Below are 25,562 nucleotides of genomic sequence, written 5' to 3' on the forward strand. Positions count from 1 at the left end.
ACGGCGAAGGTGGCACAGGCAGCACATCGCCTGGCGGCTCCGAGTCTTCGGAAAGCCTTGATCAGCTTGACGTGGCACCGTTCTCCGCTACTTGGAGCGAAGAAGACTAGGCGCAGAACGCAGCGATAAGCGTAACGGCGGCGGTGTAGCGGTTTGTCAGGAAGCGGAGCGATAGCTACCGCGACTGCTGTGTAACATCGGTTGGAGGCAGCGGGCGTTCATGATGAAGCCATTTCCACCCTGGGGTGTCAGCCCTACACGGAAGGGACAGCAGAGCCAAGAGCCATAGATGGAAAGTGCTCGCTGACGGGGCTGGTAGTCTTTCTGCGAACTTTTCCACGGCGGACCGGGTTCGGGATAGAATGTCGTCAATCCGATTTTGCAATTGGCTCGAGAAGAGTCGAGGAAGGTCGGGAGGGCGTTTCCCAGGAACACGCGTGGTCAGACTGCATAGCGCTATTCTTTGCGTCGTCTGCTGGTTCGGTCTTACGCCGAGACAAACAGTCAAAGGAGACGCGTTGAAGACATGGGTTGGTTTATTCTGGATGCAATCAGTGATATCAATGCCAGTTTAGGGAACGTGGTGGGTGGTATCGAGCTGGATGCTGACCGACAAAAGGCGTGTGGGAGACAAGTGACAGGGATGATGTTGCTGCGATGCGATGGCACTAAGACGGATGCGTACATCCAGAGTTGCTGACCTAAAGTAAACCTGGAATGGAGCCAGCATTTTGACGGGGAAAATGGTCCAAGCGCGCGGAAAATATGCATTAGGTAAGGCAGCTCAGCAAGACATGGGCTTTCCTGAAGAAAGGATGGGAGTCTCATTCTTGTCTCTCGTCTTTCATCTGGAACCCGCCGGCGATTCTCATGCAGACTGGAATCCAAGGTCTTGGATCCAAGATCGACCAAGCCACTCACTGCTTTAGAATGTTGAATGTCTGGGATGGTGGTTCTAGTCGGTCTTGGCTCTTGCCGAGCAGCAACATGTGAGTGAGCCTTCAGAAGAGGAGAAGAGACATGTCCCGACGTTAAACGTCCTGTCCCACGTCACACAATGTCAGCATTTAGCTTGCATATGGTGGCATACACGATAATGGGCGTCTATGTCGTCTATTCCGAGTTACACACACCAGACTTCAAGTGTCCAAGGTGTCAACGTCTACGAATAACAACAACAAGAGCCGTTCTCGTGGTTACACAGGAAAAATGGCTACCGGGGTCCCCTCGGTGTTCTTCAAGTCGCAGTGGAGCCGGGATTAACGCTCTATCGAGAAAGGATCCGCTCATGTTCCCTTGATCCCTCCTTTTTTCAAGGAGGGGAGAGGGGCACCGGTTGAGCGACGGGAAGAGTCTGGGCCAGTGGAGCAAAACCGGCACTAAACAGCTCGACAATGGGAATGGTTGAGTGGACGGTGACTGACAGATACGGCAGTGAGTGGTTCGCTGCTCATGCTCCTACCTTACCTTAATAATCCTTAAAGCCCAGCCTTTTGCTTGTGCTGTCCGCCTCATCTCATTAAGGTACAGAAGCTTGGCGGATTGCTGCTTCTTCCTCGACTTGTGTGCCCTTGAGCGTGTCACGAAAGCAAGACACTGCCCGCCTGTCGCGGCTGCTCTTGCTACCGCCATTTCCAGCTCTTTCTCGTCCGCTGTTCTGTCTCTCTTTTTGTTGTGTGCAGACTTTGCCGATTTCTGCGCCAATTTCCTCTTATTCTCTTGTTGCCTCTTCGTCGCCGGTACCCCTCCGAGACCCGCCGGGAATCTTCTCACACAACGTCGAGCGACCTCAAACACGAAGGAGACGGCAGACTGCTATGTCGTCGAGGCCGCTGCAGCGGCTCGCCGTGACGCCGCCATCCGAGGATTCTGACAACGTCAACTCAGGATCGCGTTACACAAACCGCCTGTCATCGGCGTCGTCGAATCATCAATCCCCCGCGCCCGTGGACGCCCCGCAACGCGCCCACCGCGCCTGCGAAAAATGCACGAGAACGAAGAAGAAATGCGACAAGGGGTTGCCCGCTTGCTCGAGATGCGCGAGGTGAGTCACTTTGGGGGCCGGCCATGAAGCACCAACGCATACTAACTCGCTCACTAGGCTCACAACCATTTGCTGTTATGACTTCGTCGTCAACCCGCCATCGCTGACAATTGTCGACCATGGCATCTCGGCCCAGCACCAGTACAAGTTGGCAGGCGATGTGCGGCCCGCCTTCGACTGGCTCAACCAGGTCGACTTTACTGCCGCGCAGATCATGCATCTCTTGAATAGTCGCGGTGTCGACTGGAAGGCTTCTGCCAAGACCTACTTCAACACGGTCAACACATGGCTTGCAGTCATTAACCCCGAAGTCTGGGAGAAGCGCTGTGCTGCCGCCCAGCTGGATACGAACCCGAATGATGTTGATGTGGCTCTGGTCGTCTTGTGCATCCACCTGCTCACCATATGGAATTGCGACGAGTTTTCTTCGACTGCAATGTTGGACCATCCTCTGTATCAGTCAGCCAAACGAATGTGGACGCTCAGGAAAGCATTTACGAGACCCACTGTCGAGAACATCCAAGCCGGGGTTCTGATATCCCTCTACGAACTGGGTCATGGCAACATCATGCGATGCTACCAGACCTTTGGCGAGGCCGCTTCTATGGGCAAATTACTCAACCTCAAGCCAGGAAAGTACGTTGAGGAGGAAGCAGACCTGCCAGCTGATCCTGAAGAGGAGCAGAAACGAGCTCTCTGGTGGGTCCTCGTTATCATGGACAAGTGAGTTGCCGCCTGACTGCGATGGTTCGCCGAATTTCAAACTGACTTGGTAGAATTTCCCATGAGCAAGCCGCAACGCTTTGGACCCCTCTGCAGATGGATATGCCCTCAGAGGACGACCTTCTCCCAACGGTGCATTACCTTTGGGACGCCGAAAAGAACGGAACGGTGAAAACAATCAAACGATATCCCGTCACAATACCGGCTTCGGTGCGCGTGGGTGCCTTTCAACGATCATGCCAAGCTGCCATCCTCCTTGGCTACGCCGTCAATTGGGAGGTGGCTGCTTCCGAGCAGGAAGAACCACCTAGTGTTTATTCTTTTGTTCAACTCGAGTCTGCTACCCGAAGTCTCTGTGAGGCTTTGATCACCCGATCCGAAACCTGGGGCGAGACCCTGAATACCTACGCTCTCTGTGCGAGGTTGGTAATGTTCCGTCAATGTGCTTGACTGTCACTAATCGTCATTAGTCAATTCTGTCTTCTCTTCTATTCTTTTATGTACGCGGCGAATAGCCCCGATACACCGGCACGGGACCCCGAGACGGACATGGAAATGAAGAAGGCCGTTGCTGGCATCAACTTCACTATCGGGCTAGTCATTGACGGCTCGAGAGGCATTTTCAATGCTTACTCGAACCAAGACGACGTGCTGGAGCATTGTGCGCCAGTATGGCCTTATGCGCAATACCACACGATGCAACTTCTTCTGCATTACGAGGCTCTGCTGGAAGATGCAGACACCCAAATGCGCGAAGTTAGGCAAAGCGTCGAGAGTACAGCAAAAAGATGGGGCTGCTGTCGTTGGCTGCTGGAGGAGTATGACAGGCTTCGGGCTGCACGGAGGAGCGGATCGCATTTCTGCAGGAAGTGAGTCCATCTAGACACCGTCTCTCTGCATCTTTGTTTGTGTCTCGAAGCTGACTTTCTCCAGATGCTCTCTCGGAAGTAGGGCTTGTGGACACAACAATATGCCCGAATGATGAGCACGGATATTTCCCAACATGAGTATCCAACTTCCTCTGGGTTGGCCCAGTCGTAGTTCAGTCCCATAATCAGTGGCAGCGGGGCTAGAATTACCGATCTTGGCGTTTGACCACGGACACCAGGTGACCATCGCCTGAAGAAGAAAATAGCATCGTCTGGATTGAATGATGAATCGGAGACGAAGCTGACAGAGTTGTGACGTCGCGGAAGAGATGCCGGCCATGCTGTTGCCAACCGTCGCATAACACAGCGTCGTCGATACTTTGTTATCCGCCATGCGCCTGGTTTTGGATATCACACAGGATGGTTGCGACGAACGATAATCCCCTGAAGCCCTTTTGCGAGGCTTTCCAACACTTTCTTCCCCCAAACACCGGCAAAACTTGCTCCTGATGACGAGAATGGGATGCTGGCTGTGCGCTAAGAGATGCTCAATGTGTTTCATGAGGCTGCTTACGCTTGGGTCAGTTTTGCAAACCTGGGGAAAGCAGCTGCTTACCAATGATGCGACGAGGACCAAGCTATCTCAGCAGAGCAGTCTTACTCTTCTTACCAAGGTCCAAGGAGTAACTGTAAGAGCTTTTGCAGTACCGACGCAAACCAAACTCCTTTCCGCGCTTCGTCGCCTCAACGGTCGAAGGAAAGCCTCCGGAACGCACCACCGAGAGCCAAAAAGTAGTAAACTTCAATCTTTGTGCGGCTTCTGAGTATCTCCGGTCGCCGATGCTCATGAAGGAGGCTCGGTTTCGCAACCGGACGCAGGGTCACTCAGATGACCAACGGACGGACTCCCGCGCGTCGAAACGGAACACCAGCATCGGAACACCAGTTGCTCGTGAAAGGAGGTCAAAGGTCGAGAACTGAGCCTGCAAGGTGACGGGCCTCCCAAATGAAGTTCACGATCAAGGCAAGCAAGCGGTGAGGTCGAAGCTCTTTCTCGCAGCTTCCTCACAAAAACCGGAAATGGAGATAACCCAGTTTTACAAGCTCGGACGGGCAAGGGGAAAAAAAAACAATTAATTAAGCATCCTGCGCGTCAAACGGCTTGGACCGTCACTTCGCTGCACCCCGGTTTCGGTTTCTTCGAGTCTCGTCTCTCCCTCATTTTGCTGTGCTCGTGCCCGTGTAACTGTTGACGAAAGCCCAACCCCGCAATCAACGTAGTTCGTGCGCCCGGAAGTCATGATTTCTGTGTCCGAGATGGCCCTCGAGTCTTACGGCCTCGTACGATGCACCCCGAAGGCCATCCCCCCGACGTCGGTCTGTCTTGGGTCTGCCTTGTGCTTGAGACTCTGTGAAGCCTCTGTTGCTCTTCTTTGCAGGTGAGAGCACATGGCCGCGCCTCTCGCGCGCCAACCTGGAATATAGCCTGCAAGACAGAAGAAAGAAAATATCACGTAGCTGGGGAGAGGTTGTCCGTCCGTTGGGCGGAACCCGGGTAGACGACCCGGATGGCGGCGATCCCCTTCCCTGAGGTGAAATGTCATTAAGTAAGAGCCAATCTATTTTCCGAGTTGTCCTAGTCAGTGATTACGGCCGGCCGGCAGAGTGGGACGGCAGAGTGGTCAAGTTACGGCGACAAAGACAGCGAGGAATGCTTTGGAAATTTTTTGGTTTTCAATTTTGGTACTAGTTAGCATCTATCCGTACTACTAGCCATGAAATCTTTCGTGGGCGATGATTGTTCCCGTTCTAATGGGTGTGGTATCCAGTGTAAGAAAAAAACAAGCAGTGATGCTGGCCGGTATTTGTTTGGAAAACAACAGAAACGTAGAAAAACGCCAATGGGAAATTTGTGTCAAATTCCTCACCCATGGCGCCTGCGCAGTCCCACAAAATTCAAAAGGCTACCCCCCCTTTTCGGGCACCCCGCCGCCAATGCAATGAGACATAGGAAAGCCGTAGAAGAACCGACTGAATAAACAAAACAAGAGTCGGGGGTGGTGGTTCATCGGGTTTGCAATGATCCCTAGTTCCCTACCACGAGTATTAGGAGCATGCCGTTGAGTATGCACGCTGCAAGGAAGCTGCTGTAGACGGCCACAGTTTGCCATACACCGATGGGCTCGCGACGGTAGATTGTCATGCCCAGGGCCATGCATGCGCTGAAGAGCGAAGAGACGACGCCGACTGTGACGCCGGCATCAACCTCGACGCGGAGCTTGTGGCGGCCAGTTGTGATCAGGACGCCGGCGACGAGGAGAAGGAGGAAGGACATGGCAAAGCAGCCGATGGTACTCCAGAAGAGTACACGCTCGCGGTACAACCTGACATGCTGCTCGTTGATACTAGGTAGCGCAGCGTAGTGCGCGGCATAACCTGAGTTCGGGATGCCGTCGGAGCTTGCGTATTCGTCGTCGGTATCGGTGCCGAGGGGCGAGATGCCACCGTAGCTCTCGAGTAGGGGGCCGTTGCCCAACAGTCGCTGACTTTCCCCCGACTCTCTCTTTGAGAACCACGTTCTGGCATGGCGAAAGGGTGCCGCGAGAATGGCGCGCATCGAGTCCAAGCCTGGGAAGCTCAAATCGTCATCGGGGTTGATGTAAATGGCATACTCCTCCTCGGCGCCTCCGTTCTCGCTGCCGTCGTCGTACTCGTTCCAGTAGTGCTGCTGCGGCTGGGGTTGTTGACGAAGTGGTTGCCGCGCGGGCGGCAACGGCGTGAAGAAGTCGTTGGCGGAGCCTCGGCGGGACATGTTCTGCTCGTCAGATGAGGGCGAACTGGGCTCGCTCAATTGAGGGACGGAAGTGCGAAGAGTGTTGAGAAGTTCTTCGTAGCGGGTTTGAAGTTGGTTGAAATCTCGGCGGGTGAAACTCTTGGGGTTGGCCAGTACGTTCTCGCGAAACCGCGCGCCGAGCGTGGGTGACCCTGTCCATTTCTTGACTCATTGTCAGCGGGATAGATAAGGCGCATTGTGAGACGGGGTATCATACCTTGTACTTCTTTGTGATCTTGCGGAAGGCGACAATCTGGGCGTTGATAAAGCGGGCGAGAGCGAGGATATCCTCGCCACAGCGCAGCAGGTCCCTTTCGTATTTGGCGAATCGGCGGTGCCTCTTTAGTGAAACCTGGTCTCCGTCCTCGGCGCATTTGACAACCAGCTTCTGGACCTGATCGGAGATGTGTTCTGCATCCCAGATTAGCCAATTGTGCTCCCTATCTTGTCGCGTGCTATCAGAGCAACTCACGCATGCGTCGCTGTATCTCGTCCGCCTTACTCGTCACGAACAGGTCGACACGGTCATGTTGCTGACAGAGCTCGTTGTAGAGATTGTCCTCGAACCTCTTGAGGGCGGCATCTTGGTGGCCAGGAATGGCAATGGCCGTGGCCTGGTCGCGACTTGTGTGGACTTTGATCTCGTGCTTTAGGGAATTGTAGTCGACGTTATCTGCAGAAGGTTCTAGTCAGTCGGGCGGTCCATCACATGCCAATTGGGCAGCTCAGCGGGCCTCGCGGATGGGGCGGCGTACGTAGACTCCATTCTGGAACAGACTCCTGCTCGAGTTGTTCGCCGTATTTCATATCCCTAAGGTGTTTCCTCTCAGTCGAGGGATCGTCACCAAATGCGTGGGTTGTAGGTCGAGAGAAAGCGTGTGTGCGCTCGGGTGAAGTGTTGGGGTGACGGCGCGGACGGCTCGTATTTAGTCGATTTGGTATCGGTAGTGCCAGAGGATTGGGACCTGGGACCTGGACTGGGCTGGAAGTGGCAGAGATAAGGGGCCGGGGTCGGCTGTCTTTGAGGATGACGCAATGACACACTCGGCCGGTCAATTCGAGGCGGCTGCGCAAGGTCTGAGAAAAACAGATCACAGCAGGTTGTGAAGTGAGGATGAGATAATGTGCAACGATTCCAGAGGAGGCCGTCGGAAGGGTATCTGACTCGAATTGATGAGTTTTCGGGGAAAGAAAAGCTGGTAGTAATGAGCCGCGGGCTAGGTAGTACTTTAAGAAGGGCCAAAGTCTAAATACAATGAAGACTAATGCCTGGGGATTGGAGAGATTGGAGAAAAGACACGGCTAGTGGCCAGGACGGCGAACTGGGGCCCCTTCCATGACAAAAAAAGGACAACAGGGATCCGATGAGATGGAGAGGGGAGGTGAGTGCAAGCGTGGACTGGGTGGAGGGGGGCGCGAGAGGCAGTGAAGGGTCCGGTTGCATGGGTATTGCTTCTCAAGTGCCATGGATCAGGCCGAGAGAATCCTGACCTGGTCTGGATGTCTGGGTGACATGCGATACCTTCCTGAGATACCTTAAGCACCTCAGATACGGCATGGGCGTCGATACCTCACGTTTCCTTGGGTAGCTACCTAAGGTATTTAGAAAGCCACCAGGCGAAAGGCGAACTAACAAGCTGCTTCCGCTGAATTCTGGACGCTGGAAGTGAAAAGCCGTTCCAGAAGTAAAAAGACTAACAACATGGAATCTTGGAAGGTACCTTGCCAAATTTTTCAGGCAGGTAGGTAGGTGCCTTTCTACATCCGTTCCGCAGGCAAGATACGCCGTTTCCAACGTCAACCGCTTGCACCCGACTGGACAATTGGCATTTGCCATGGGTGTTGAGCAGCAAATAAAAACAAAAACTCCTGTTGGTGTGGTCCCTATCTGCGTCTTCCCTCACCCAACCAAAATCTCTTGAAGACGGAAGGTAGATAGAAAAAAAAAGATGGCTGTCTGTAGCGGCTACGGCTACGGCTACGGCTACGACTGCTGCATGCCGGTTCTCAAACCCTTGGAGGCCTTGGAAGCTACGTCTTGGCTCGCAGCAGCATTTGTAGGTGAAGCAAGTGCTGCAACCCCTCGTCTCTATGACGCCGGTAGGTGCCACACGTTGCAAATCTTGGCCAAGCACGCCGAAGTAGGTACTCTGTAGCTGCACTCTGTACGCATCAAAAACAAACCTTCCGTGTGTTCCTTCCTTATCACCGACTTCGCTCGAGCCTAGAGGTAAGGTAGCGCCGTGCCGAGCCATCTCTCGACCTGAGGTACCCGCTCGCAGGGCGTTAGCACGCTGGCAATATGGCGATGGGTACAATGTTGGAGCGAAACGTTCATTCATGGAGGAGGAAGACGTGGATGACACCGGGCGCTGGTGGATGAGCGACCCAACGATGCCCACTTCGGACCCGGGGTCGAATTCCTTCAGGGACCCTCCTTTTCCAAATGCGAAAGTGCGAAAGTCCACTCGTTAAATCATCGTCGCCAGAGAGATGCCCAACGCAACGCACAGCATGGCAAGGGGTGCCAAGACTTGTATCATTATCACGCGAAGGTATCGTACACTGCGCATGGGCATCTATCTCATGTTGAAGTGGGCAGAAAGACGGATTGCGTATGGATTGGCACGGATTGTGAGATGGCCGTTACCCTTGACGTTGCAGTTGCAGTTGCAGTACATATTTACAATCATGGGCGGATAAGGTGAAGAATTGAAGGGTCTCTTCGGCTGCTCTGAATGGTGTTTCGCACCTGCCCTGCAAATACTCCGCCTGCTGCAACTGCAAGCAAGTGCAAGGCAAGTGCGAGTGGTGACAGGCATGGCATCTCCACTCTTTCCTCCTCTCGGCGACGTGTGTGTGCGTGTGTCAGGGAAGGGGAAGGAGGCTCCAGTTCGCTGCTGCCCTGCGATACGGGACGTGACCCCCGTGCCTTCCATGTCCCCTCCTCCCCTCCTCCAGCCCACGGCTCTGTCCCTCTCCCCACCCCCTTCATGTTAGGCAATTCTTGCTCATCTCGGCCATTCCTTCCCTTCACGTCTCTTCGTCTCCAACTCCCCTACAACATCAACGAAACGACGTCAATTTTGGATCAGAGACCCGAAGATATTCCTTCCTCTCACTTTCACTCGTACGCCAAAGAAGGCATCAACCAAAACCACTCTGCACGTCGTACTTCCTCTCGCCATTCTATCCGAGCGGAATGGCCGGTGGAAACCAGGAAATCTCTGTTTCTGAGCATCTTTTCTGCTCTAGCGTGACAGGGGCAAGGGGACCACTCACAATGCAGCTTCACATCACGATGGCCTTCTCGGTTACCCTCTTCGGTGCCAGCAGAAGCTCAAGCTCAACCTGAGCTGAACAACGAGTGGTGCGTGGCAGCAGAAGCCGTGTTACCATACTGCGTACGTCCCGCCTCTTGTCACTCGGACTCGGCAGGTTTGAGGCGAGGCCGCTGCCATCATCTGCATGCCTTTCTAACCGAGCAGATGCCTCTCTTCCATTATGGATACCTTCGACTTCGCCCGCGACTTGCGGTCTGGCCTGTTTATCCTATCTGCCAAAGTCACCTTGAAATCATCGGGTGATTGACTACCATCCTCCCGCGCTTGTTCGGGCTCGTCGGTGCATTCACCACCTCAACATAACCTTGTCTCTTCGCTTGCATGCGACACGCGCACACGCAGAGCTACACCACTACTACTACTACATAGTACATTGCGACATGACAGAGTTTGAGCTTTAGAAAGCGCCTGGCTCAGTCGTTCGCGGCCTCGGCCCCAGTTCACCGGCACGCCAAAGCCCGGCCTGGCGCATCGCATCCCGGCGCAAACGAGACCAGGCACGGATAAGATTCCAACCTGCTGCCCGCTCCTCCGTAAGCGGAAGAACCTAACTCGCCTCAGTCAGCGAGCACATGCTCACTTGCTTCATTTGACAACTGGCTGTCGCACTGCCTATGGCGACAAGATAGACTTTGTGTCACCCCGCAAATTCCTGTCCGCTGGCTGGCTGGTCGACTCTTGATCGAAAGCCCATGCAATGAGGGACGCTTTACATGCCATGCGACACCATGCCAGCCAGTCGTTGATCGAGATGCCTGGATTCGTGCTACCGCACGGCACGCTGGTCCAACGCCTTTACTGACATGCACCTTGGCCATCATTCGGTGCCGTCTTTGCGCCTGCCCTTCTGGACTTTTCAATCCGACCAATCATTGCTCGAATGCATCCCTTCCCTATAGAGTTTAGCGGAGTTGGGTACGAGTCTTTCTTGAATCCCAACATCTGCCTCCGCCGCATTCAACCTCTCGGTTTTGATACCCAGAACAGGCCCATCACTCAGCACACCGACACCGTGGTTCGGATACGAATCGGTTCTCAGAGCGGACAGACCCGATACCTAAGCCGAGTCTCAGAATGGCCAACCAAACGCCGGCGGCGAGAGAGCTTGAAGACCAGCTTGCCTGCTGAGTAAGGATTCTGTAAACATTGATTGGCTGGCTTCTCATTTACCAAATCACATTCACTAACATTCCTCAGTATCAGATTGTCAGTCAGCAGCGAATAAGCTACCACGAGCTTCTCTCCATTTCTCTCCGTTTCCCTCCACTTCCTCCACCTACTGGAGATGCATCGCAATGGAGCTGTTGGCCATCAGTTGCCAGATGCGCCTTGACCACCCTGCTTCGTCTGTCCAGGGTCCTGCTTCCCGGCTCATGGCCCGCGGTGAGCCGCTTACATGCAAAACTCCACTTTGTTGCTGCAGCCGTTTGGGTGGATCAACAAATGCTGGCTGTCGTATATCCCACGTGCCCAAATCAAGAGATCTATTGGCCTGGATCGTCTTTGCATCCCAGCTCTCGTACGCAAAGTCGCCGCAGACGTGCATCATTAGGCATGAGGTAGCCATGGAATTTCCAACATCTCGCCCACTGTGGCGGTTTGCTACCGATAGGTCACTATTGAGTCTTGCCGTCAAGACAAGCAAGATCGCCAAGCCACGGCTCGACTGCAGTGTAATCAATCGTATTGGTGCAATATCTTACTGCAAAATGCACTGATTGAAGCAGGTAACGGCGTTCGGTAGAGGAGTTTTTGGGGTCTCAGACATATCAGTTTGTACTCGCTTACGCTCTCAGCTCTCAAACGCCCGCGCTGGGGTCTTCTCGTCGGATTGGAGCGGCAAAAGACCACATGTTCCCTTCCGTTGTCTGCACTTGCGGATTGTCTGCAGGACGGTGGCATTCGAGGATCTGGCACCGACCTTCGGAACCGATGTCGAAAGAACATGCAGCACCTAGCCTTCCGGGCAGTGTTCATGTAACGTTTCCAGGGCTCTCGCGAAGTGTGCATGTGGAAATGGAGACGATTTCGTTTATGAAGACCCCAAATAACCCCACCATCACGCCTGAGACGGGAAAGATGGAAAGGAGACTGCGTCGACCTGCGATGCAAAATACCCTTGCCCAACACGGAGCCACATCCGCACAGATTTCGAGACCCTGTCGCGGGTAGAATCTCGACTGTACGGATAGTGTAATTGCAGTCATACCAGCCTCGGCGGAGTCAGCACAGAGACGGGTTGGAACCTCGGAGGGGGGAATCGCCCCAAAGTCCCACTCGCCGGGAATTTCGACAGCAAGCACGCGACTCTATTCCGAATCCGTCACCGAGACACCTCCCGGGCGGCCCACAATTCGGGGGCCGCCGGACATCATACACCAATAACGCGCCGATGGAACACAGTCGGCCGCTCGAAAAGGCATTTGCTCGCGTGCCCAACACGTATCAATGGTCAAAAAAGCAACGAGGGCGAGCCGTTTTTCCGCGGAAGGATCCTCCAGGAAGAAAATTCTGATTCCTGTTGCAAAAGGAAACCTAGTAAACATCGGAGGCTGATCGATGAAAGCTGAATACCCACCAACGTTTTCCCATGACGACCCGCTCACAACGGTCCAGCCCCCAAGCTAGACGGACTTCTGAGCTTTATCAGCGGGTTGTTCCCGGTGCCCCGCAGCAACTCGTTGCTCAGACGGCCAGTTGCTGTAGTTGGGTCGAATCCACGGGGTCAAGTTTTGCTGAAACCGGGGTCAACGGGGCATTCTTTTGCTCTGGGAGTCAGCCGAGAACGCTATTCACAGTCTGGTGGCCGTGACTTACAGCGGGGTCGCAACAATGCCGCAGCCACCTACCGTAGGTGCTTCCGGACGAAGACCGCGCGGTCAATGATTCTGTGGAATGGCATCAATACAGAACCAATCTGTCACCGACCTAGGAAAGTCGCGCGTTACATGGTTGGTTGGCACTCGCGAATGACGACCTATGTAGTCCTCACCCCACATCGGCCAACATCCTCCCGTCTGTTGTAGCCGCTGCTGTATGCCATCTCCCGGCCTAGCAGTTCTTCAGCACCAAGACCATGCAGCAATGATCGAACATGTCAACCGGGGGTCAGGTCTTTCGATGATCAACCTTTGGTGGTTTCACCTGCCGAAATCAGCTAGATCTCGATGAACGACATACGTTTGCCGCATTGAAGACCATTTCCATTCTGGGAAGGACTTCAGCAGACACAGTATGCAAACTGGAATCTTCGGGTCCCGCGATGCTTGTACGGAGGACGCTCCAACGAATCTTTAACTGCGCTCCCCAAAATCTCGGAGATCATCGAACGATGCAGCTCGCGTCGTTCAGCTCGAGGCCCGAGTCTCTGCAAGTGAGAAAAGTGTAAACTCCATCACTCAACCTCGTATTCCGAGATCACTTCTTTACGTCCGAAAGGTTGTCGTTACGCTATACGTCTATCAAACCTTAACAAGGAGTCGTTCAGTTGTCGTCGGCGCAAGAGAGGTAGGTCCCTCCAACGCCAAGCGCGGGAGCCCATGCCAAGGCAACACTGGATGGAAGGGTGGGTCCCGTACGGAGTGGGTCCGGCTGGCCGGTGTTCTCGGGCCGGTTCTGGGTATCGACGGCTGGAGTACCCTTGACACTGGATGATGAGCTTTCTCTGCCCTTGGTGGTGGGTTTGGGGCCCTATGTTTTTGGGGGACGTCACCCCGCTCTGCATTCGTACGCGGCCCGCGCGTCCGACTGAAGTTCCCTTCGTCGTTGCCTCCGATCAGCAGAAGGAAAAATTAAAACTCGGGTTGTGGTCGGTATACGGTCCATACTGTTGTGTTGGGATGGTGTGGGGGGACGCAGGACATCATCCGGGCCAGCCTGCATTTCGACGCCTACACCGACGCCAAGAATAGTTTAGCCCGCCGGGGAAAAAGACGGAGGGGGATGGCGAGGGGCGAGGGGTAGCGGGTGAGGAAACAGGGCGGGCGGCCGCTGAGGAGGGAGGAGAGAAGAGACAGGAGGATTGAAGGATGTGTGCTTTGTTTCCAGGCACCCGGGCTACGGAGTTGGCGTGGCTTTGGGTTCGGTTGAATATGCAGCTCGTCGATGTTCGGCATTTGGTACGCCATGCGCGGCAGTGAGGTTCTGCATGTTGCTCGCGTGCCGTATAGCCTGATTGGGATGCTTTGGATGAGAGGGGTCGGGAAAGGGGCGGTTTCGCGCATCTCGGTGACCTGGTATGGCTGTGTCACATTTCTCTGCTTGATGGCCATCGCCATCGCTCAGCACAACGGCTTTCTCATGGATCTAATAGCGCACAAGTTAGTTCGCTGGCTGTACGTAGAGTAAGCAGCAGCCAACGTCCAGCTGTGAAGCTCGTGAAGCACTGGAGGATTCGAAGATGTACTTATAAAAGCATCGCACTCGTCTCTCGAAAAGCGATATGCAAACATGTTATCTAGACTAATGATGGAATCATATCCTGAGTCGAATTTGATGGCACTGGCCTTGCCTCCGTCTGCCGATATCTGGGTATCAAGTTTCGAAGAAGTCGGCTAGGGTCATTCGAGACTAAGACATGTTCGCCCGGCCGCGATCTCCCTCCTCCGGCGGCTCGCTTTGTATATTCCTACGTGAATAGATAGAAAATGAAAGGAGCTCTTGGTTTCTTGTTCATGTTCGTCTGGCTCCCAGGCTACATCCACGGGATGAAAGGTTTCTCTACACAAACCATGCGAGACTTTGAACACGATAACGTCGTGCTGGCTGTTTGAGGTTCTTCTGCTCAATTCTCAATTTATATACCTCAGCGGATGCTAGCTGAGGCTGTCCCACGACATATCCCCGAGCACTCACATGTAGCATGCTACGCCGTGTATATATAGGAGCGGTGGGATCGATATAAGGATCCAAAGAGCCGGTGTCGCGAAAGATCTCGGTTCGGGACACGGGCATAATTCATGCTGAAATGTTCAAGGGCAAGCAAGAGTCGAGTGCTGGGCCTCTGCCGATATGTGGGCGTATCACCTTTATTGGGGTACAAGTGAGCAGTTGGTATTGAAGCTGCGCCGTTCATCTTTCTTCATCGTCGTCGTTTTGGGGTTATTCAGGACAGCGAACATAGCTCCAGCTACTCCGGCACTTGGTCCTCCGGATTGCCCACGAGCAAGAGTTCTTGGCTTGCCATTGTGCTTTCTTGGGTTCCATGGCTTTCACCACCTTGCATGGCAGGACTACCTGACCCGAGTTTGATCTGTGCTACAAAACGGCTATTGCGGTACGAGCGGAGGTGTTATATATCTAGATTCGGGCATTGGTTTGGCCTAGGGCACTTGTTTGGTGAGACTGGGATGATAGTGGACCTATCTCGATGGTTTCTGGTGATGTCTTCTGTCGTATTGGCAGTTCCCCTCACCTAAATCCGTAAAGTGTTTGTGAGTCCCTTCTGTTTTGCGAACATGAACTCTTCATGGTGGCCCCGAAGATGCTTTGCAATTTGGATGCGTAGCTCGGGAACGACGGCGTCTTTGATCCCATGCTGGGACTTCATGCGCAATCCGCAAGTTATTTATTAGGGGAGATATTTTCGACAATTTGTAAACCTGGAAGCAACAATGAATCCACTCGCAGATCTTCCTGTATGCGGAATCCGTACCTGAGTTTGGTAATGGTGTCGGAACACGAACGGAAATGTCTCTGGTCCCGATTGAAAAGCTTCAAAGAGTACATCCCAGACTACTGGTTTTAATACGGTTTCTCTTTTCAACAGTTTTGTCTGGCGTCTCTCTTGGAATATTCTTCTGCGTCTGGCGGGCTTATTCTCGCGGTCGTCGCTTCGCTTCGTGAGTTTGTCCAGCATAGCGTGTGTTACAAAAGCTTGGTCTCATAACTAGACATCATACCCATTTTGAAGAGGGTTCAAAAGACAAGAACGCCATGATTTGTCTATAATGTCTACTGGTGACAGCAGACGAGTCAACTTATAGACGTGAAGTTTCCCTAGGGGCGGTAAGGGGATAGACAATCTGCACGAGGAGTGTTGTCTAGTGCACTTGTCTTCGTGAAAGCGCATGCTATTGTGTATATATCCGGCCTATCGTGCAATGTGTAGGTAGCAGAGAGGTCATTGTATCTTCCGGTATGTTGGATTATCTCAAATTCTCGATTATCCGTTCTAAAGCTGCCGGGTATACGATGATTTCTGGTTGAGCCCATGTTTTCACATCTCTGACACAATCCGTGGCCCAAACTTTGCTACTTTCCTGTTTTGGTGTCCGGTTTCGTCATAGGTAGTGTATTCTCTCACCTTTATTCAGAACTTAGTTCGAAAGAAAACTTCTGCTTTGCGAGTAACAGGGCCGTGAGCTGCAAGCTACGTATTTACGTTGGTTTAAGAAGGCTGGGTAAATTTAGTTTCAGCCAAACAAACTTTCAGCTTCATGTCGAGGACCACCAGATCATTATGGCTATGTTTCCCATGGCTATATATATATACATATATAGATGCTGAGAAGCAGAAGTCGGAGCAGTCTTTCCGCAACTACGCTGGGTCGTTTACCTCTGAAGTTTGTAAATGGCTTTGGAGTCCTGAGTAGCTTCAGAGCCCCACCGTGATCTTTCAGGTATACACCGGTCTTTTTCTTCAGCCAGCTTGCTAGTGGCCATGCACCGCCATGGTAACGCAGCGGTTGTAGCTTACTATAATGTTCTCTGTCGGAAAAGACTTGGGCTGATCTCAATGCGAGTGCTCCATGCGAATTCGCCTGCGAGTTCATTGCCTTCGATCTCCCCCATACTAGTATATCTCGTCATCTCCATAAGCTGATTCGTGGCCAAATACTAGAACGATGAACATATTTCAAGGGTTCTGAAGCGCATGACAGTTAATCGCAGGTCACGAGAACCGGCGATGGCTGTAGAAGTGAGCCGAGGCAACCAAAGCGACGCAGATGTAGATTTGCCTCCTAACTTGCTGAGAAGAGTGTGTCGGTTTAAGAAAGGAGAATCCCCTTATAACGCATATCTTCCACGGTTTCTAGGTCGTCAACGGTGGATTTGATGTCAGTGCGAACGTCGGATACATAGCACGTGTAATACTAGATGCGAGCTAAACTTCTTGGAATTAGAAAATAGAAAAGAGCTCTGAGAAGTTGTATAAGCATAGGTTTTCTGGCATGCAATCCGCTATGAAGTAAGCAATTTGACTCAAAGGGAAGAATCAATATCTTGACCGTACTACCTTCATCTCCCATCGTCACTATAGACGCAATTGATCAAAAAGTCTCGCTCGCGGGACAGGAAATTGAGCGATTTTAGAGTACTCCCGTTGTCGTTGTTTCAATGAGAGTTGACAGAAGTCGTCTGTTGTCGTGACTGAGTGGAGCAACAAAACTTCGTACATCATCCTCCGTGGCCTTCTCAGTCATACAGTTCTCCGTCATAGAGATGAGTTACTTGGGCAAAATTGTGAGCCCCTGTCACTTATTGGGCTTCTCTAAGACCAGACGCTCCAGCCGTTGAATGGAGCCGGGAAATAAGTCGGTCAATACGGACAATGAGCAGCTTTCGCCAAGCCTGAGAGGATCAAATGTTGAATGCCAAGCAGTGATATGGGTACGACAACAGCCGCCAAGCCTCGTAGACAGCGGTCGAGAATGGTTTTGCAGGCACACTAGAGCACCATGATGGGGTGCGACATTTTATCAGATCAATAATCAGCAAATCAGATGAATCAGATAAGATTTGGAGGTTGGGGCGAAGCAGCAATGTCCGGCCTTCTGCCCGAGCAATTTCTGGCATTCGTCTACTGATGCGGGCCAGTCGTTGCAATAAAATCACAATTCAGCGCTGTTACGCTTTTCTAGAACTGTCCCTCTTGTCTCTGATGCTCACGTAGTCTTCGTCATGGGTGACATTCCGAAGTCGCCAGTCCTCACAACGGACGCAGAAAAGCCGCTGGACTTGGACGCCAATGACGACAACTCCGAGATCAATGCTCAACGGGATGACGATGATCAGATTCTGACGAATATTCCCTGGTCTTACAAATGGATAGCTCTAGTCTGCGTTGTCTCCCTGCCAATCGGGCACACCTGGACCGGTTCGGCACTCGGCCCGCTCAAGAACACCCTGCGGAATGAACTCGACATCAGCAATGCCCAATTTGGCGTCATCAGCAGCGCGGACGCTTTCGTCAACACGATCTTCCCCATTATCGGTGGTTTGATCCTGGACTGGTGGGGCCCAAACATGGTGACGTTGTGCTGTACGGCGGTCATTCTCGTCGGCTCCGTAGTTGCGGCGGCCGGAGTACAGGTGGGGCTGTGGAGGGTGCTAGTCTCCGGGCATGTGCTTATGGGATTCGGGATTGCGGTCCTTGATTCGGCGACGCAAAAGGTGCGCTGAGAATCGTTATTCAAAAGCATGGGACTTGGAGTGGACCATGTATCGTAACCATGGATCGCTGACTTCATTCGACAGTTCTTCTACCACTGGTTCGGAGCTTCCGGCCTGGCCTTCGCTTTTGGACTCGAAAGCGCCATCGCCAACACCGTCAGTCTGGTGTCCGGCATGGTGGCCATCCCAATCCGAGACGGAACGGGCTCATACGCCTGGACCTTCTGGATCCCGGTGTGCTTTTGCGCATTCTCCCTGTTGGTCAACATTGCATATGTCTGCTTCGAGCGTCTCGTCGTCCCCCCGCACTTCCGTCTGACTTCAGGCCGAGCCCGCGCTATTGCCGAGAAGCAAGGCATGTCGAGCCGTAGAAAGTTCTCTTTTGGTGTTCTTTTCACGCTTCCCTGGGCGTACCTCATGTTGCCGGCAACGCAGCTTCTCCAAAGCGGTGCCGCGGGCGGATTCAGCACTAGCTCGGCGGACATTATCTTCATGAAAGGGTATACCGAAGAGGTTGCTGGATATCTGTCTACGGCACAGAAGATTCTGCCTATTGTTCTGAGCCCGTTCCTCGGTCTGGCTATCGATAAGTATGGTCATCGTTTCCACTACGTGGCTACGGCCCCCATCCTTTGGATCATCGCATGCTCGATGCTTGGCTTCACCAACGTGCATCCAACGGCAGCCCTGGTATTCTCGAGTCTTGCGGGTGTGATAAACTCCATGCCGTTGCAGATTTGCATTCCGTTGCTGGTGGCTGATCAAGCTAAGATCGGGACAGCGTTCGGAGTGTGGCGGGCGTTTAACAACTCTGGCTCTACTATCGTAAGTGTGGCATCGTTGCCCTGGATCATACACTGCACACAATTCATTGCTAACTACCACATGTCAGATGGATGTCGTCTTCGGCGTCCTGCAAGATGGAACCGAAAACAACGGCTACTCAAAGGTGCTCATCGTGGCCATCGCCATCAAAGCTTGGGCCTTCTGTCTCGGGGTGTCGTACATCTTCATCGACTACAAGTTCTTGGGCAAGGGGATGACCATGACGAGAAAACAAAGAGAGGCTAGAGAGGCCCAGATCGTGGACAGACAAACCGATCCCTTGACCAAGCGCACGTCGAAGAAGTGGTTCACGACTCTTACTTTCGGGTTGTTGATTGCCATCATTGCCAGCGCATGGGCTGTCTTTATCAGATATCTCATCTGAAATATCGGGCCCAGGATATTGATGGTGACAGTAGAGATGGGAGTTGGCAAGAATTGCCATGCCGACTGGGCATTATGGTTAAGAATACCGCATTCGGTTTGCAGCGCGCATGGGTTGGGTTTCATTAGACACGGGTGCCGGGTGACTGCCGCTTGGTTGAGCCTAGCGTTAAGTCTTGATTCATGAAATAGCCGCCATCATCAATTCTTCACTTTACTCGCGATCTCATTTCACATGGTCGTTTCAGTAATTGGGGCCAATCACAAACTTCAAGCAGGAAGAGGATGTTCTTGGTGCGCCAATGAGAAGTTCGGATGAGTGATCGTTCCCGCGATGAGATTGTGTGTCATGTGAGCCGTTTCATGTTAATTTCAACCCCCGATCGACGAGCAGTGCTGTTCAGTACGTGCTAGGGTCTCTGCGACAGGTCTCTCGAGAAGGAGGAATACGAGGATCGCCTACCTTCAGCTGTTCTGACGTTTGCTTCGTCTGAACTCAACACAGGAGATGTGGCACACCAATTGTGCCGTTGACGTTGTTCACTACTAACCATAAAGATTTGAGGAACCTTCCAACTCGCTTTCGGGAACTCCTGCCAACGATGACGAGAACATGGACCAAGTTGAGCAGAGTAGCAACGATGCTGGGCCTTCGTGGTGGATCACGCACGCCCAGATGTGGCCATCGGACACACAGTCCGTCAATGTAGTATTCAATATTCATTGGCACCCTACTGGATGTCTGCTCGTTCGCGCTCACTGACTCTGTGCTGTTAAACGGTAACACAGTCAGGCTCCCTCGACAACCTCACGCTTGGCATTGAATACGGGATATGGAACCATCCAACATGATCACGCCCGCAACGTGGTGAGCAGAATTCATCCACCAAAGGACGATTTCCCCTCGTTTTTGGACCACTTTTCCACCAGATCTGAGAACCAAGAGCTTGGGGAGAGCCCTCTAAACAGGAAACAGGCCCACCGAACTAGCTATATGCTTGCTTATGCACCCCTGCATGAGAGTGTCTAGGCGCTTCGAATTGGGGAGGTGGATACTTGTCAAAATGAGTCCACCAAACAGAAATCGAGAGGGAAGAGGCCTCTAGACCATCCGGGGAGTTCGGGACTGATGAACAGACCTGAACAGGCGGTAACCGTGTGGCTGTGGTCTCGGAAAAATGAGCAAAACCGCTAGCTTCCCCTGAAGCTCTCACCAAAGACGTGCAATTTCCGTAGACGGATCTCAGGACCCTTGCATCGTGCACATCGTGTTGTTGCGAATAAAGTTGTTTTTCAATCTACCCTATGGCTTGCTCGTCCGGTCTTGAGTCTTTCGGTAGCCAGACTAGAGCTGGATTGAGCTTATTGAAACGTCAGGGCTGGAGATGCCAAGTAACATGAGGAAGAATGAGCTTGACATTGGATCGATTTGGGGATCAATCGTTCGCCAAGACACGGCTCACCTCCTTTCGGAGGGCTTCTCGAATGTCCGTTGACAATGGTCCGCGGGAACCACGCGACGCGAATTGATAGATAATGAGAAGGTATTCCCAGTCACCTTACAAGTAACTCTCACCTTCTGTTCGTTGTTGCTCGTTCGTCAAGTCCACTTCCATTCCTTACGTCCTCCTCTTCACTCGTTATGTTCTGAGAACATCTTTCATTCTTTTCTATCATCCGATCTTCCAGCTAAGCAACCATGCTCACCTCCTCCGTTCTTTTGCTGACGTCCCTGGTGGCCGGCGCCTTTGGCGCGGCCCGGACGTCTCCCCCATCTGGCGCTCTTGTTGTCGGCAAGGGCGCTCAGTACACCACCATCCAGAAGGCCGTTGACGCCGCCAAGTCCGGCAGTGTCATTTTCATCCAGCCCGGTACCTACAACGAGCAGGTCCTTATCCCGGCCTCCGTTGGTGCTCTGACCATCTACGGAAGCACTCCGGATGACAAGGACTACTCAAAGAACACCGTCACTCTCACCAACAGCCTCGGCGCTGACAAGGCCGGCAGCAACGATGCTTCCGGTACCCTCCGCGCTAAGAACGATAACCTCAAGGTCTACAACATCAACATCGTCAACTCTCGCGGCAAGGGTGTCCAGGCCATTGCCCTGAGCGCCTACGGAAACCAGCAGGGCTACTACGGCATCCAGGCCAAGGGCTACCAGGACACCGTCCTCTCCAACCAGGGCAAGCACTACTTCCACGGCTCCTACATCGAGGGTGCCACCGACTTCATCTTCGGCCAGAAGGCCATTGCCTGGTTCGAGTCCTGCACGCTCGCCATCAGCGGCAAGGGCTACATCACCGCCTCCGGCCGTGACTCCGCAAGCAACCCGTCCTGGTACGTCATCAACAAGGCCACCGTCAAGGCCTTGTCTGGCGTTGGTGATGGCCAGACCTTCCTCGGCCGCCCCTGGCGCACTTTCGCCCGCGTCGTCTTCCAGAACAGCAACCTCGGCTCCGTTGTCAACTCTGCTGGATGGTCCAAGTGGGGTTCCAACCCGACCGACAACGTCGAGTACAGCGAATACGCCAACACCGGCAAGGGAGCTAGCGGCACTCGTGCTAGCTTCTCCAAGAAGCTGAGTGCTGCTGTCAAGATCGGTGATGTCCTTGGCTCAACTTCGTGGATTGACTCCGCTTACACCAGCGGCGCCAAGGCTGCTGTCGCTGTCTCTGCTGAGGTGTCTGCTCCTGCCGTCGCCGCTGATGCCGTGGCCAAGGCTGCTCCTACCACACTCTCTACCGTTCTCAAGGCTGCTGCTACACCTGCTGCTGTTGCTGCCGCCGCCGATGACTGCAGCGGTACCCCTGATGGCTTTGCTTCCCTGAACGGAGGTACCACTGGTGGCAAGGGTGGAGAGGTTGTGGTTGTCAAGACCCAGGCCGACCTCGAGAAGTACGCCGGCGCCTCTGGCAAGGTCGTCATCAAGGTTTCTGGAAAGATCACTATCACTCCCAAGGGCAAGGAGGTCAAGGTTTCTTCTGACAAGACTATCGTCGGTATTGGTGCCACTGCCGAGATCGACCAGGGTGGCTTCAACGTTCAGAACCAGAAGAACATCATCTTCCGCAACATCAAGATCGGTAACACTTACGTTGAGGGTGATGATGAGGGCAAGACCCAGGACTTCGACGGTATCCAGATGGTGAGATAACTTGAAGCTTCTCGACAACAGAACAAATGCTAACCCACGTATAGGACAACTGCACCAACATCTGGATCGACCACGTCCACCTGGAGAAGGGCGGTGACGGTCTCATCGACAGCCGCAAGGACACCACTTTCTTGACCGTCTCCTGGACCATCCTCCGCAACCACAACAAGGCCTTCGGTATTGGTAAGTTCCCAACGTTCTTCACTCACTTATCCCGGTGCAATAACTAACCCGTTTTTCCTCCCTCAGGCTGGACCGACAACGTCAGCACCCAAATCACGATCCACCACAACTTCTTCGACCAGACTAAGCAGCGCAACCCGTCTGTCGACAACGTCAAGAACGCTCATCTCTACAACAACTACCTGGTCGGTCAGACCTCGTACGGACACTACGCCCGCGGAAAGACCGAGATGCGAATGGAGAACTGCTACTTCGAGAAGGTCAAGAACCCCATCCAGGCCGACAGCACCGCCAAGCTCAGCGCCACCGGCAACGTCTTCAAGAGCACCACCGGCACCACCGCTAAGAACGCCGGCACCGTCTTCGACCCCAAGAAGTTCTACGACTACAAGGTCGACGCTGCCAACGACGTTCCCAGCATCGTTTCCAAGGGTGCTGGCCGCCAGGCCAGCATCTGCGCTGCCTAAGTGGCGGTCAAAAATCGTCGAGACACTAAAGATACCCCATTGCATCTCTGCAATCTTGAGAATTGAAATTGCATGAGCAGAAAGGGAAAGAGTTGGAAATTCTATGTATTTATTTTGATGGCACATCGCCGTCGACCAAGTGTATATATTTACACATTATAGCTGTTCATATTGATCACGAACATTGACCTCAACAAACGTTCTCAAGGCGATGGGCGAAGCTCATTACCTCGTTCTCGTATACCTGGTATGCTGCAAAATTGAGGCCTCAGCAGAAGGTCTGAAGGTCATGTAAGGCCCCTGGAGGAAGCGATCTTGATCATGATAAGATGGCTTACACAGAGCCCGCTACTGAGTAGGCTTTCGTTACAGCATCGTTCCCCAACCTTGCAGCGCCTTGTTTCCTACTTGGCGCAAACGAACGCAAACTCCCCTGTCTTCCAAACGCCACTGTAAGAAGTCCCATCCATGTACAAAAGTCCTCGCAAACGCCCCGGTCCACCCAACTCATCTACCGCGCAGCAAACTGCATATTTACTGAACTTGCCCCTCGTCGTTCTCCCGTTCAAGCTCCTGTGAAGCCACGTAAGTGACTTCCCGTCAGCAAAAACGGACACAGTTCCTAGGTCCGTAAACTGAAAGTTCCCATAGTCGTCTGGCTCTGGCAAGAGGTAAATGCTAGACTTGTTCCATTCCGTATAAGCCTCCAGGGTCTTGAAAGTGATTGGAAATCCAGCGTAGCATTTGGAGAACGCCTCGGTCGCCAGGCTTGGGAAATCTCTATCCTCTCTTAGAAAGATGAATGAATACGTCTCAGCAGCTCTTCTCCCATTAACGTAGTCGCCAAATATCGTAAACACCCATGGCGGCGGAGGAACATGCACACTCCTCGCTCGACCTGTGACATTTTGTAAGAACCACTGGGAGGATTCTTCGTCATAAGCCATGACTTCGTCCACGATCCGTCCGAGTCTGAACGCGGGGAATCGAATCTCGCTAGGATCTCTTTCAGACACCGTGATTGGCAAGCCTGCCGCCTTCGGGACTGCACGATAATCTCTCCTGATTCGTAGAAGCGACGAATCCGGGCTCTGAAATGTGTCCTCGGTCCAGTTCGGTACCCATGCTGATTCCAGCACGACAGCCTCGCTCGCGGGGACGGACCGGACAACATCGACAGTCCTCGCAAGCAGAGCCAGCATACCGAACCTCTGAGCAATCCAGAGAGCCGTGGACGTGAATACCTCTGCGGGCGTTTTCGTGTAGTCTGCCGAGAATCCTTCACTTTCGGGGCAAGTGATCAACCCCAAGACCGCGAAGACCTTATCTCGTGGATCCGCCGCCCGGCTGCTGCGAGCTGAATCCAGGAGGCGGAGGATGTCGCCGGTTGTCCTGAAGGTCGGGGTCTTGAACTGAATTACTGGAGGCAGCGGCTGCAGCCCCGGTAAGCCCCCGTTCTCTCCTGGTGTGCTGGGGAGGAGGCCACGGGCGGCTAGGTTTTTGACGTGGATCAACGGCCATGATAACGTGTGGCTGCCGCATACGAGTGTTGCACGTCGTGCCAGCGCAACTTCCTGGATAACCCATGCCCGAGAGAAGTATCGACGAGTGAGAAGTTTGGCCAAGGCACTCTGTGCCTCTTGTCGGCTGTCCGGTGGGCTACCATGCTGAGGCTGCCTCAGATAGCTGAATAACCGGGGTATCTCATTATTCGATTCTCCAACGTAGATTATCACCTCTCGTGCGCGCGAGTATATCTGTGGCATCAACCTGACTTGGCGTCCTCTTTCATGCACATCGTCTTGGTTGACGCAGATAGCGTCGATCCACACTATCCTCGGTGTCCATTCTCGCCGAACACGCCTTAGCACGGCCTCGCAGTTCGGGGTCACCGGGAACTCCTCCGAAGCAATGCAGACTCGGCCCGTCTTTTCAATGATATCGTCGTCGCCTGCCCATGTGTAAGAGATGGCGTCGTACTCTTCGTAACCTTGCGTCGCTTTCGTGGCAGCGAGACTGCAACGGACCGCATCGCCAAAGGACCCGGGCCAGACGGTGAGCAGGCGGATCTCCGTCTCGGCCAGGGGCTGGTAGATGCTGCTGGTTTCGTTGTCGATTGCCGCGAAGCATGCGTGGAGTGAGAATGGGTCAAGCTCCTGAGAGTTTTCAAGTCGATGGTCGGGATCGATACCGAGCTCCGCCCAGAAGTCGTCCCAGTCCCCATCATCCATGATGGAATACCCCATCGGCGGGTTGTTCACTAGACCGACACAATTATTTCGAATCGATGCAGAAAAACGAATCAGGCCATCAGGGGCGGGGTAATGAGGCGGAGCTGT

General features: G+C 53.3%; 5 protein-coding genes across 5 annotated transcripts; 3 read left to right on the forward strand and 2 right to left on the reverse strand.

Moving 5' to 3' along the window:
• Window positions 1-1,817: 1,817 nt before the first annotated feature.
• On the forward strand, window positions 1,818-3,640 carry CkaCkLH20_00283 (uncharacterized protein; the record flags this gene model as incomplete). The annotated part of the gene is made up of 4 exons (XM_038883003.1): window positions 1,818-2,044; window positions 2,102-2,767; window positions 2,821-3,189; window positions 3,238-3,640. 4 exons carry the CDS (start codon window positions 1,818-1,820, stop codon window positions 3,638-3,640), a joined length of 1,665 nt encoding a protein of 554 aa, XP_038751708.1.
• Window positions 3,641-5,722: 2,082 nt separating this feature from the next.
• On the reverse strand, window positions 5,723-7,276 carry CkaCkLH20_00284 (spx domain-containing protein; the record flags this gene model as incomplete). Its single annotated transcript, XM_038883004.1, has 4 exons — window positions 5,723-6,631; window positions 6,687-6,880; window positions 6,942-7,142; window positions 7,225-7,276. 4 exons carry the CDS (start codon window positions 7,274-7,276, stop codon window positions 5,723-5,725), a joined length of 1,356 nt encoding a protein of 451 aa, XP_038751709.1.
• A 10,439-nt stretch (window positions 7,277-17,715) lies between these two features.
• Window positions 17,716-19,417, forward strand: CkaCkLH20_00285 (major facilitator superfamily transporter; the record flags this gene model as incomplete). Its single annotated transcript, XM_038883005.1, has 3 exons — window positions 17,716-18,207; window positions 18,292-19,032; window positions 19,100-19,417. The coding sequence occupies 3 exons, from the start codon at window positions 17,716-17,718 to the stop codon at window positions 19,415-19,417; spliced, it is 1,551 nt and encodes a 516-aa protein (XP_038751710.1).
• Window positions 19,418-21,115: 1,698 nt separating this feature from the next.
• CkaCkLH20_00286 (pectinesterase) lies at window positions 21,116-23,223 on the forward strand (the record flags this gene model as incomplete). The annotated part of the gene is made up of 3 exons (XM_038883006.1): window positions 21,116-22,564; window positions 22,618-22,756; window positions 22,823-23,223. The coding sequence occupies 3 exons, from the start codon at window positions 21,116-21,118 to the stop codon at window positions 23,221-23,223; spliced, it is 1,989 nt and encodes a 662-aa protein (XP_038751711.1).
• A 404-nt stretch (window positions 23,224-23,627) lies between these two features.
• CkaCkLH20_00287 (heterokaryon incompatibility protein) lies at window positions 23,628-25,469 on the reverse strand (the record flags this gene model as incomplete). Its single annotated transcript, XM_038883007.1, has 1 exon — window positions 23,628-25,469. The coding sequence occupies one exon, from the start codon at window positions 25,467-25,469 to the stop codon at window positions 23,628-23,630; it is 1,842 nt and encodes a 613-aa protein (XP_038751712.1).
• Window positions 25,470-25,562: the final 93 nt, after the last annotated feature.

This window comes from Colletotrichum karsti (assembly GCF_011947395.1).
Source record: "Colletotrichum karsti strain CkLH20 chromosome Unknown Scaffold1, whole genome shotgun sequence".
In the NCBI taxonomy this organism is placed as follows: Eukaryota; Fungi; Ascomycota; class Sordariomycetes; order Glomerellales; family Glomerellaceae; genus Colletotrichum; species Colletotrichum karsti.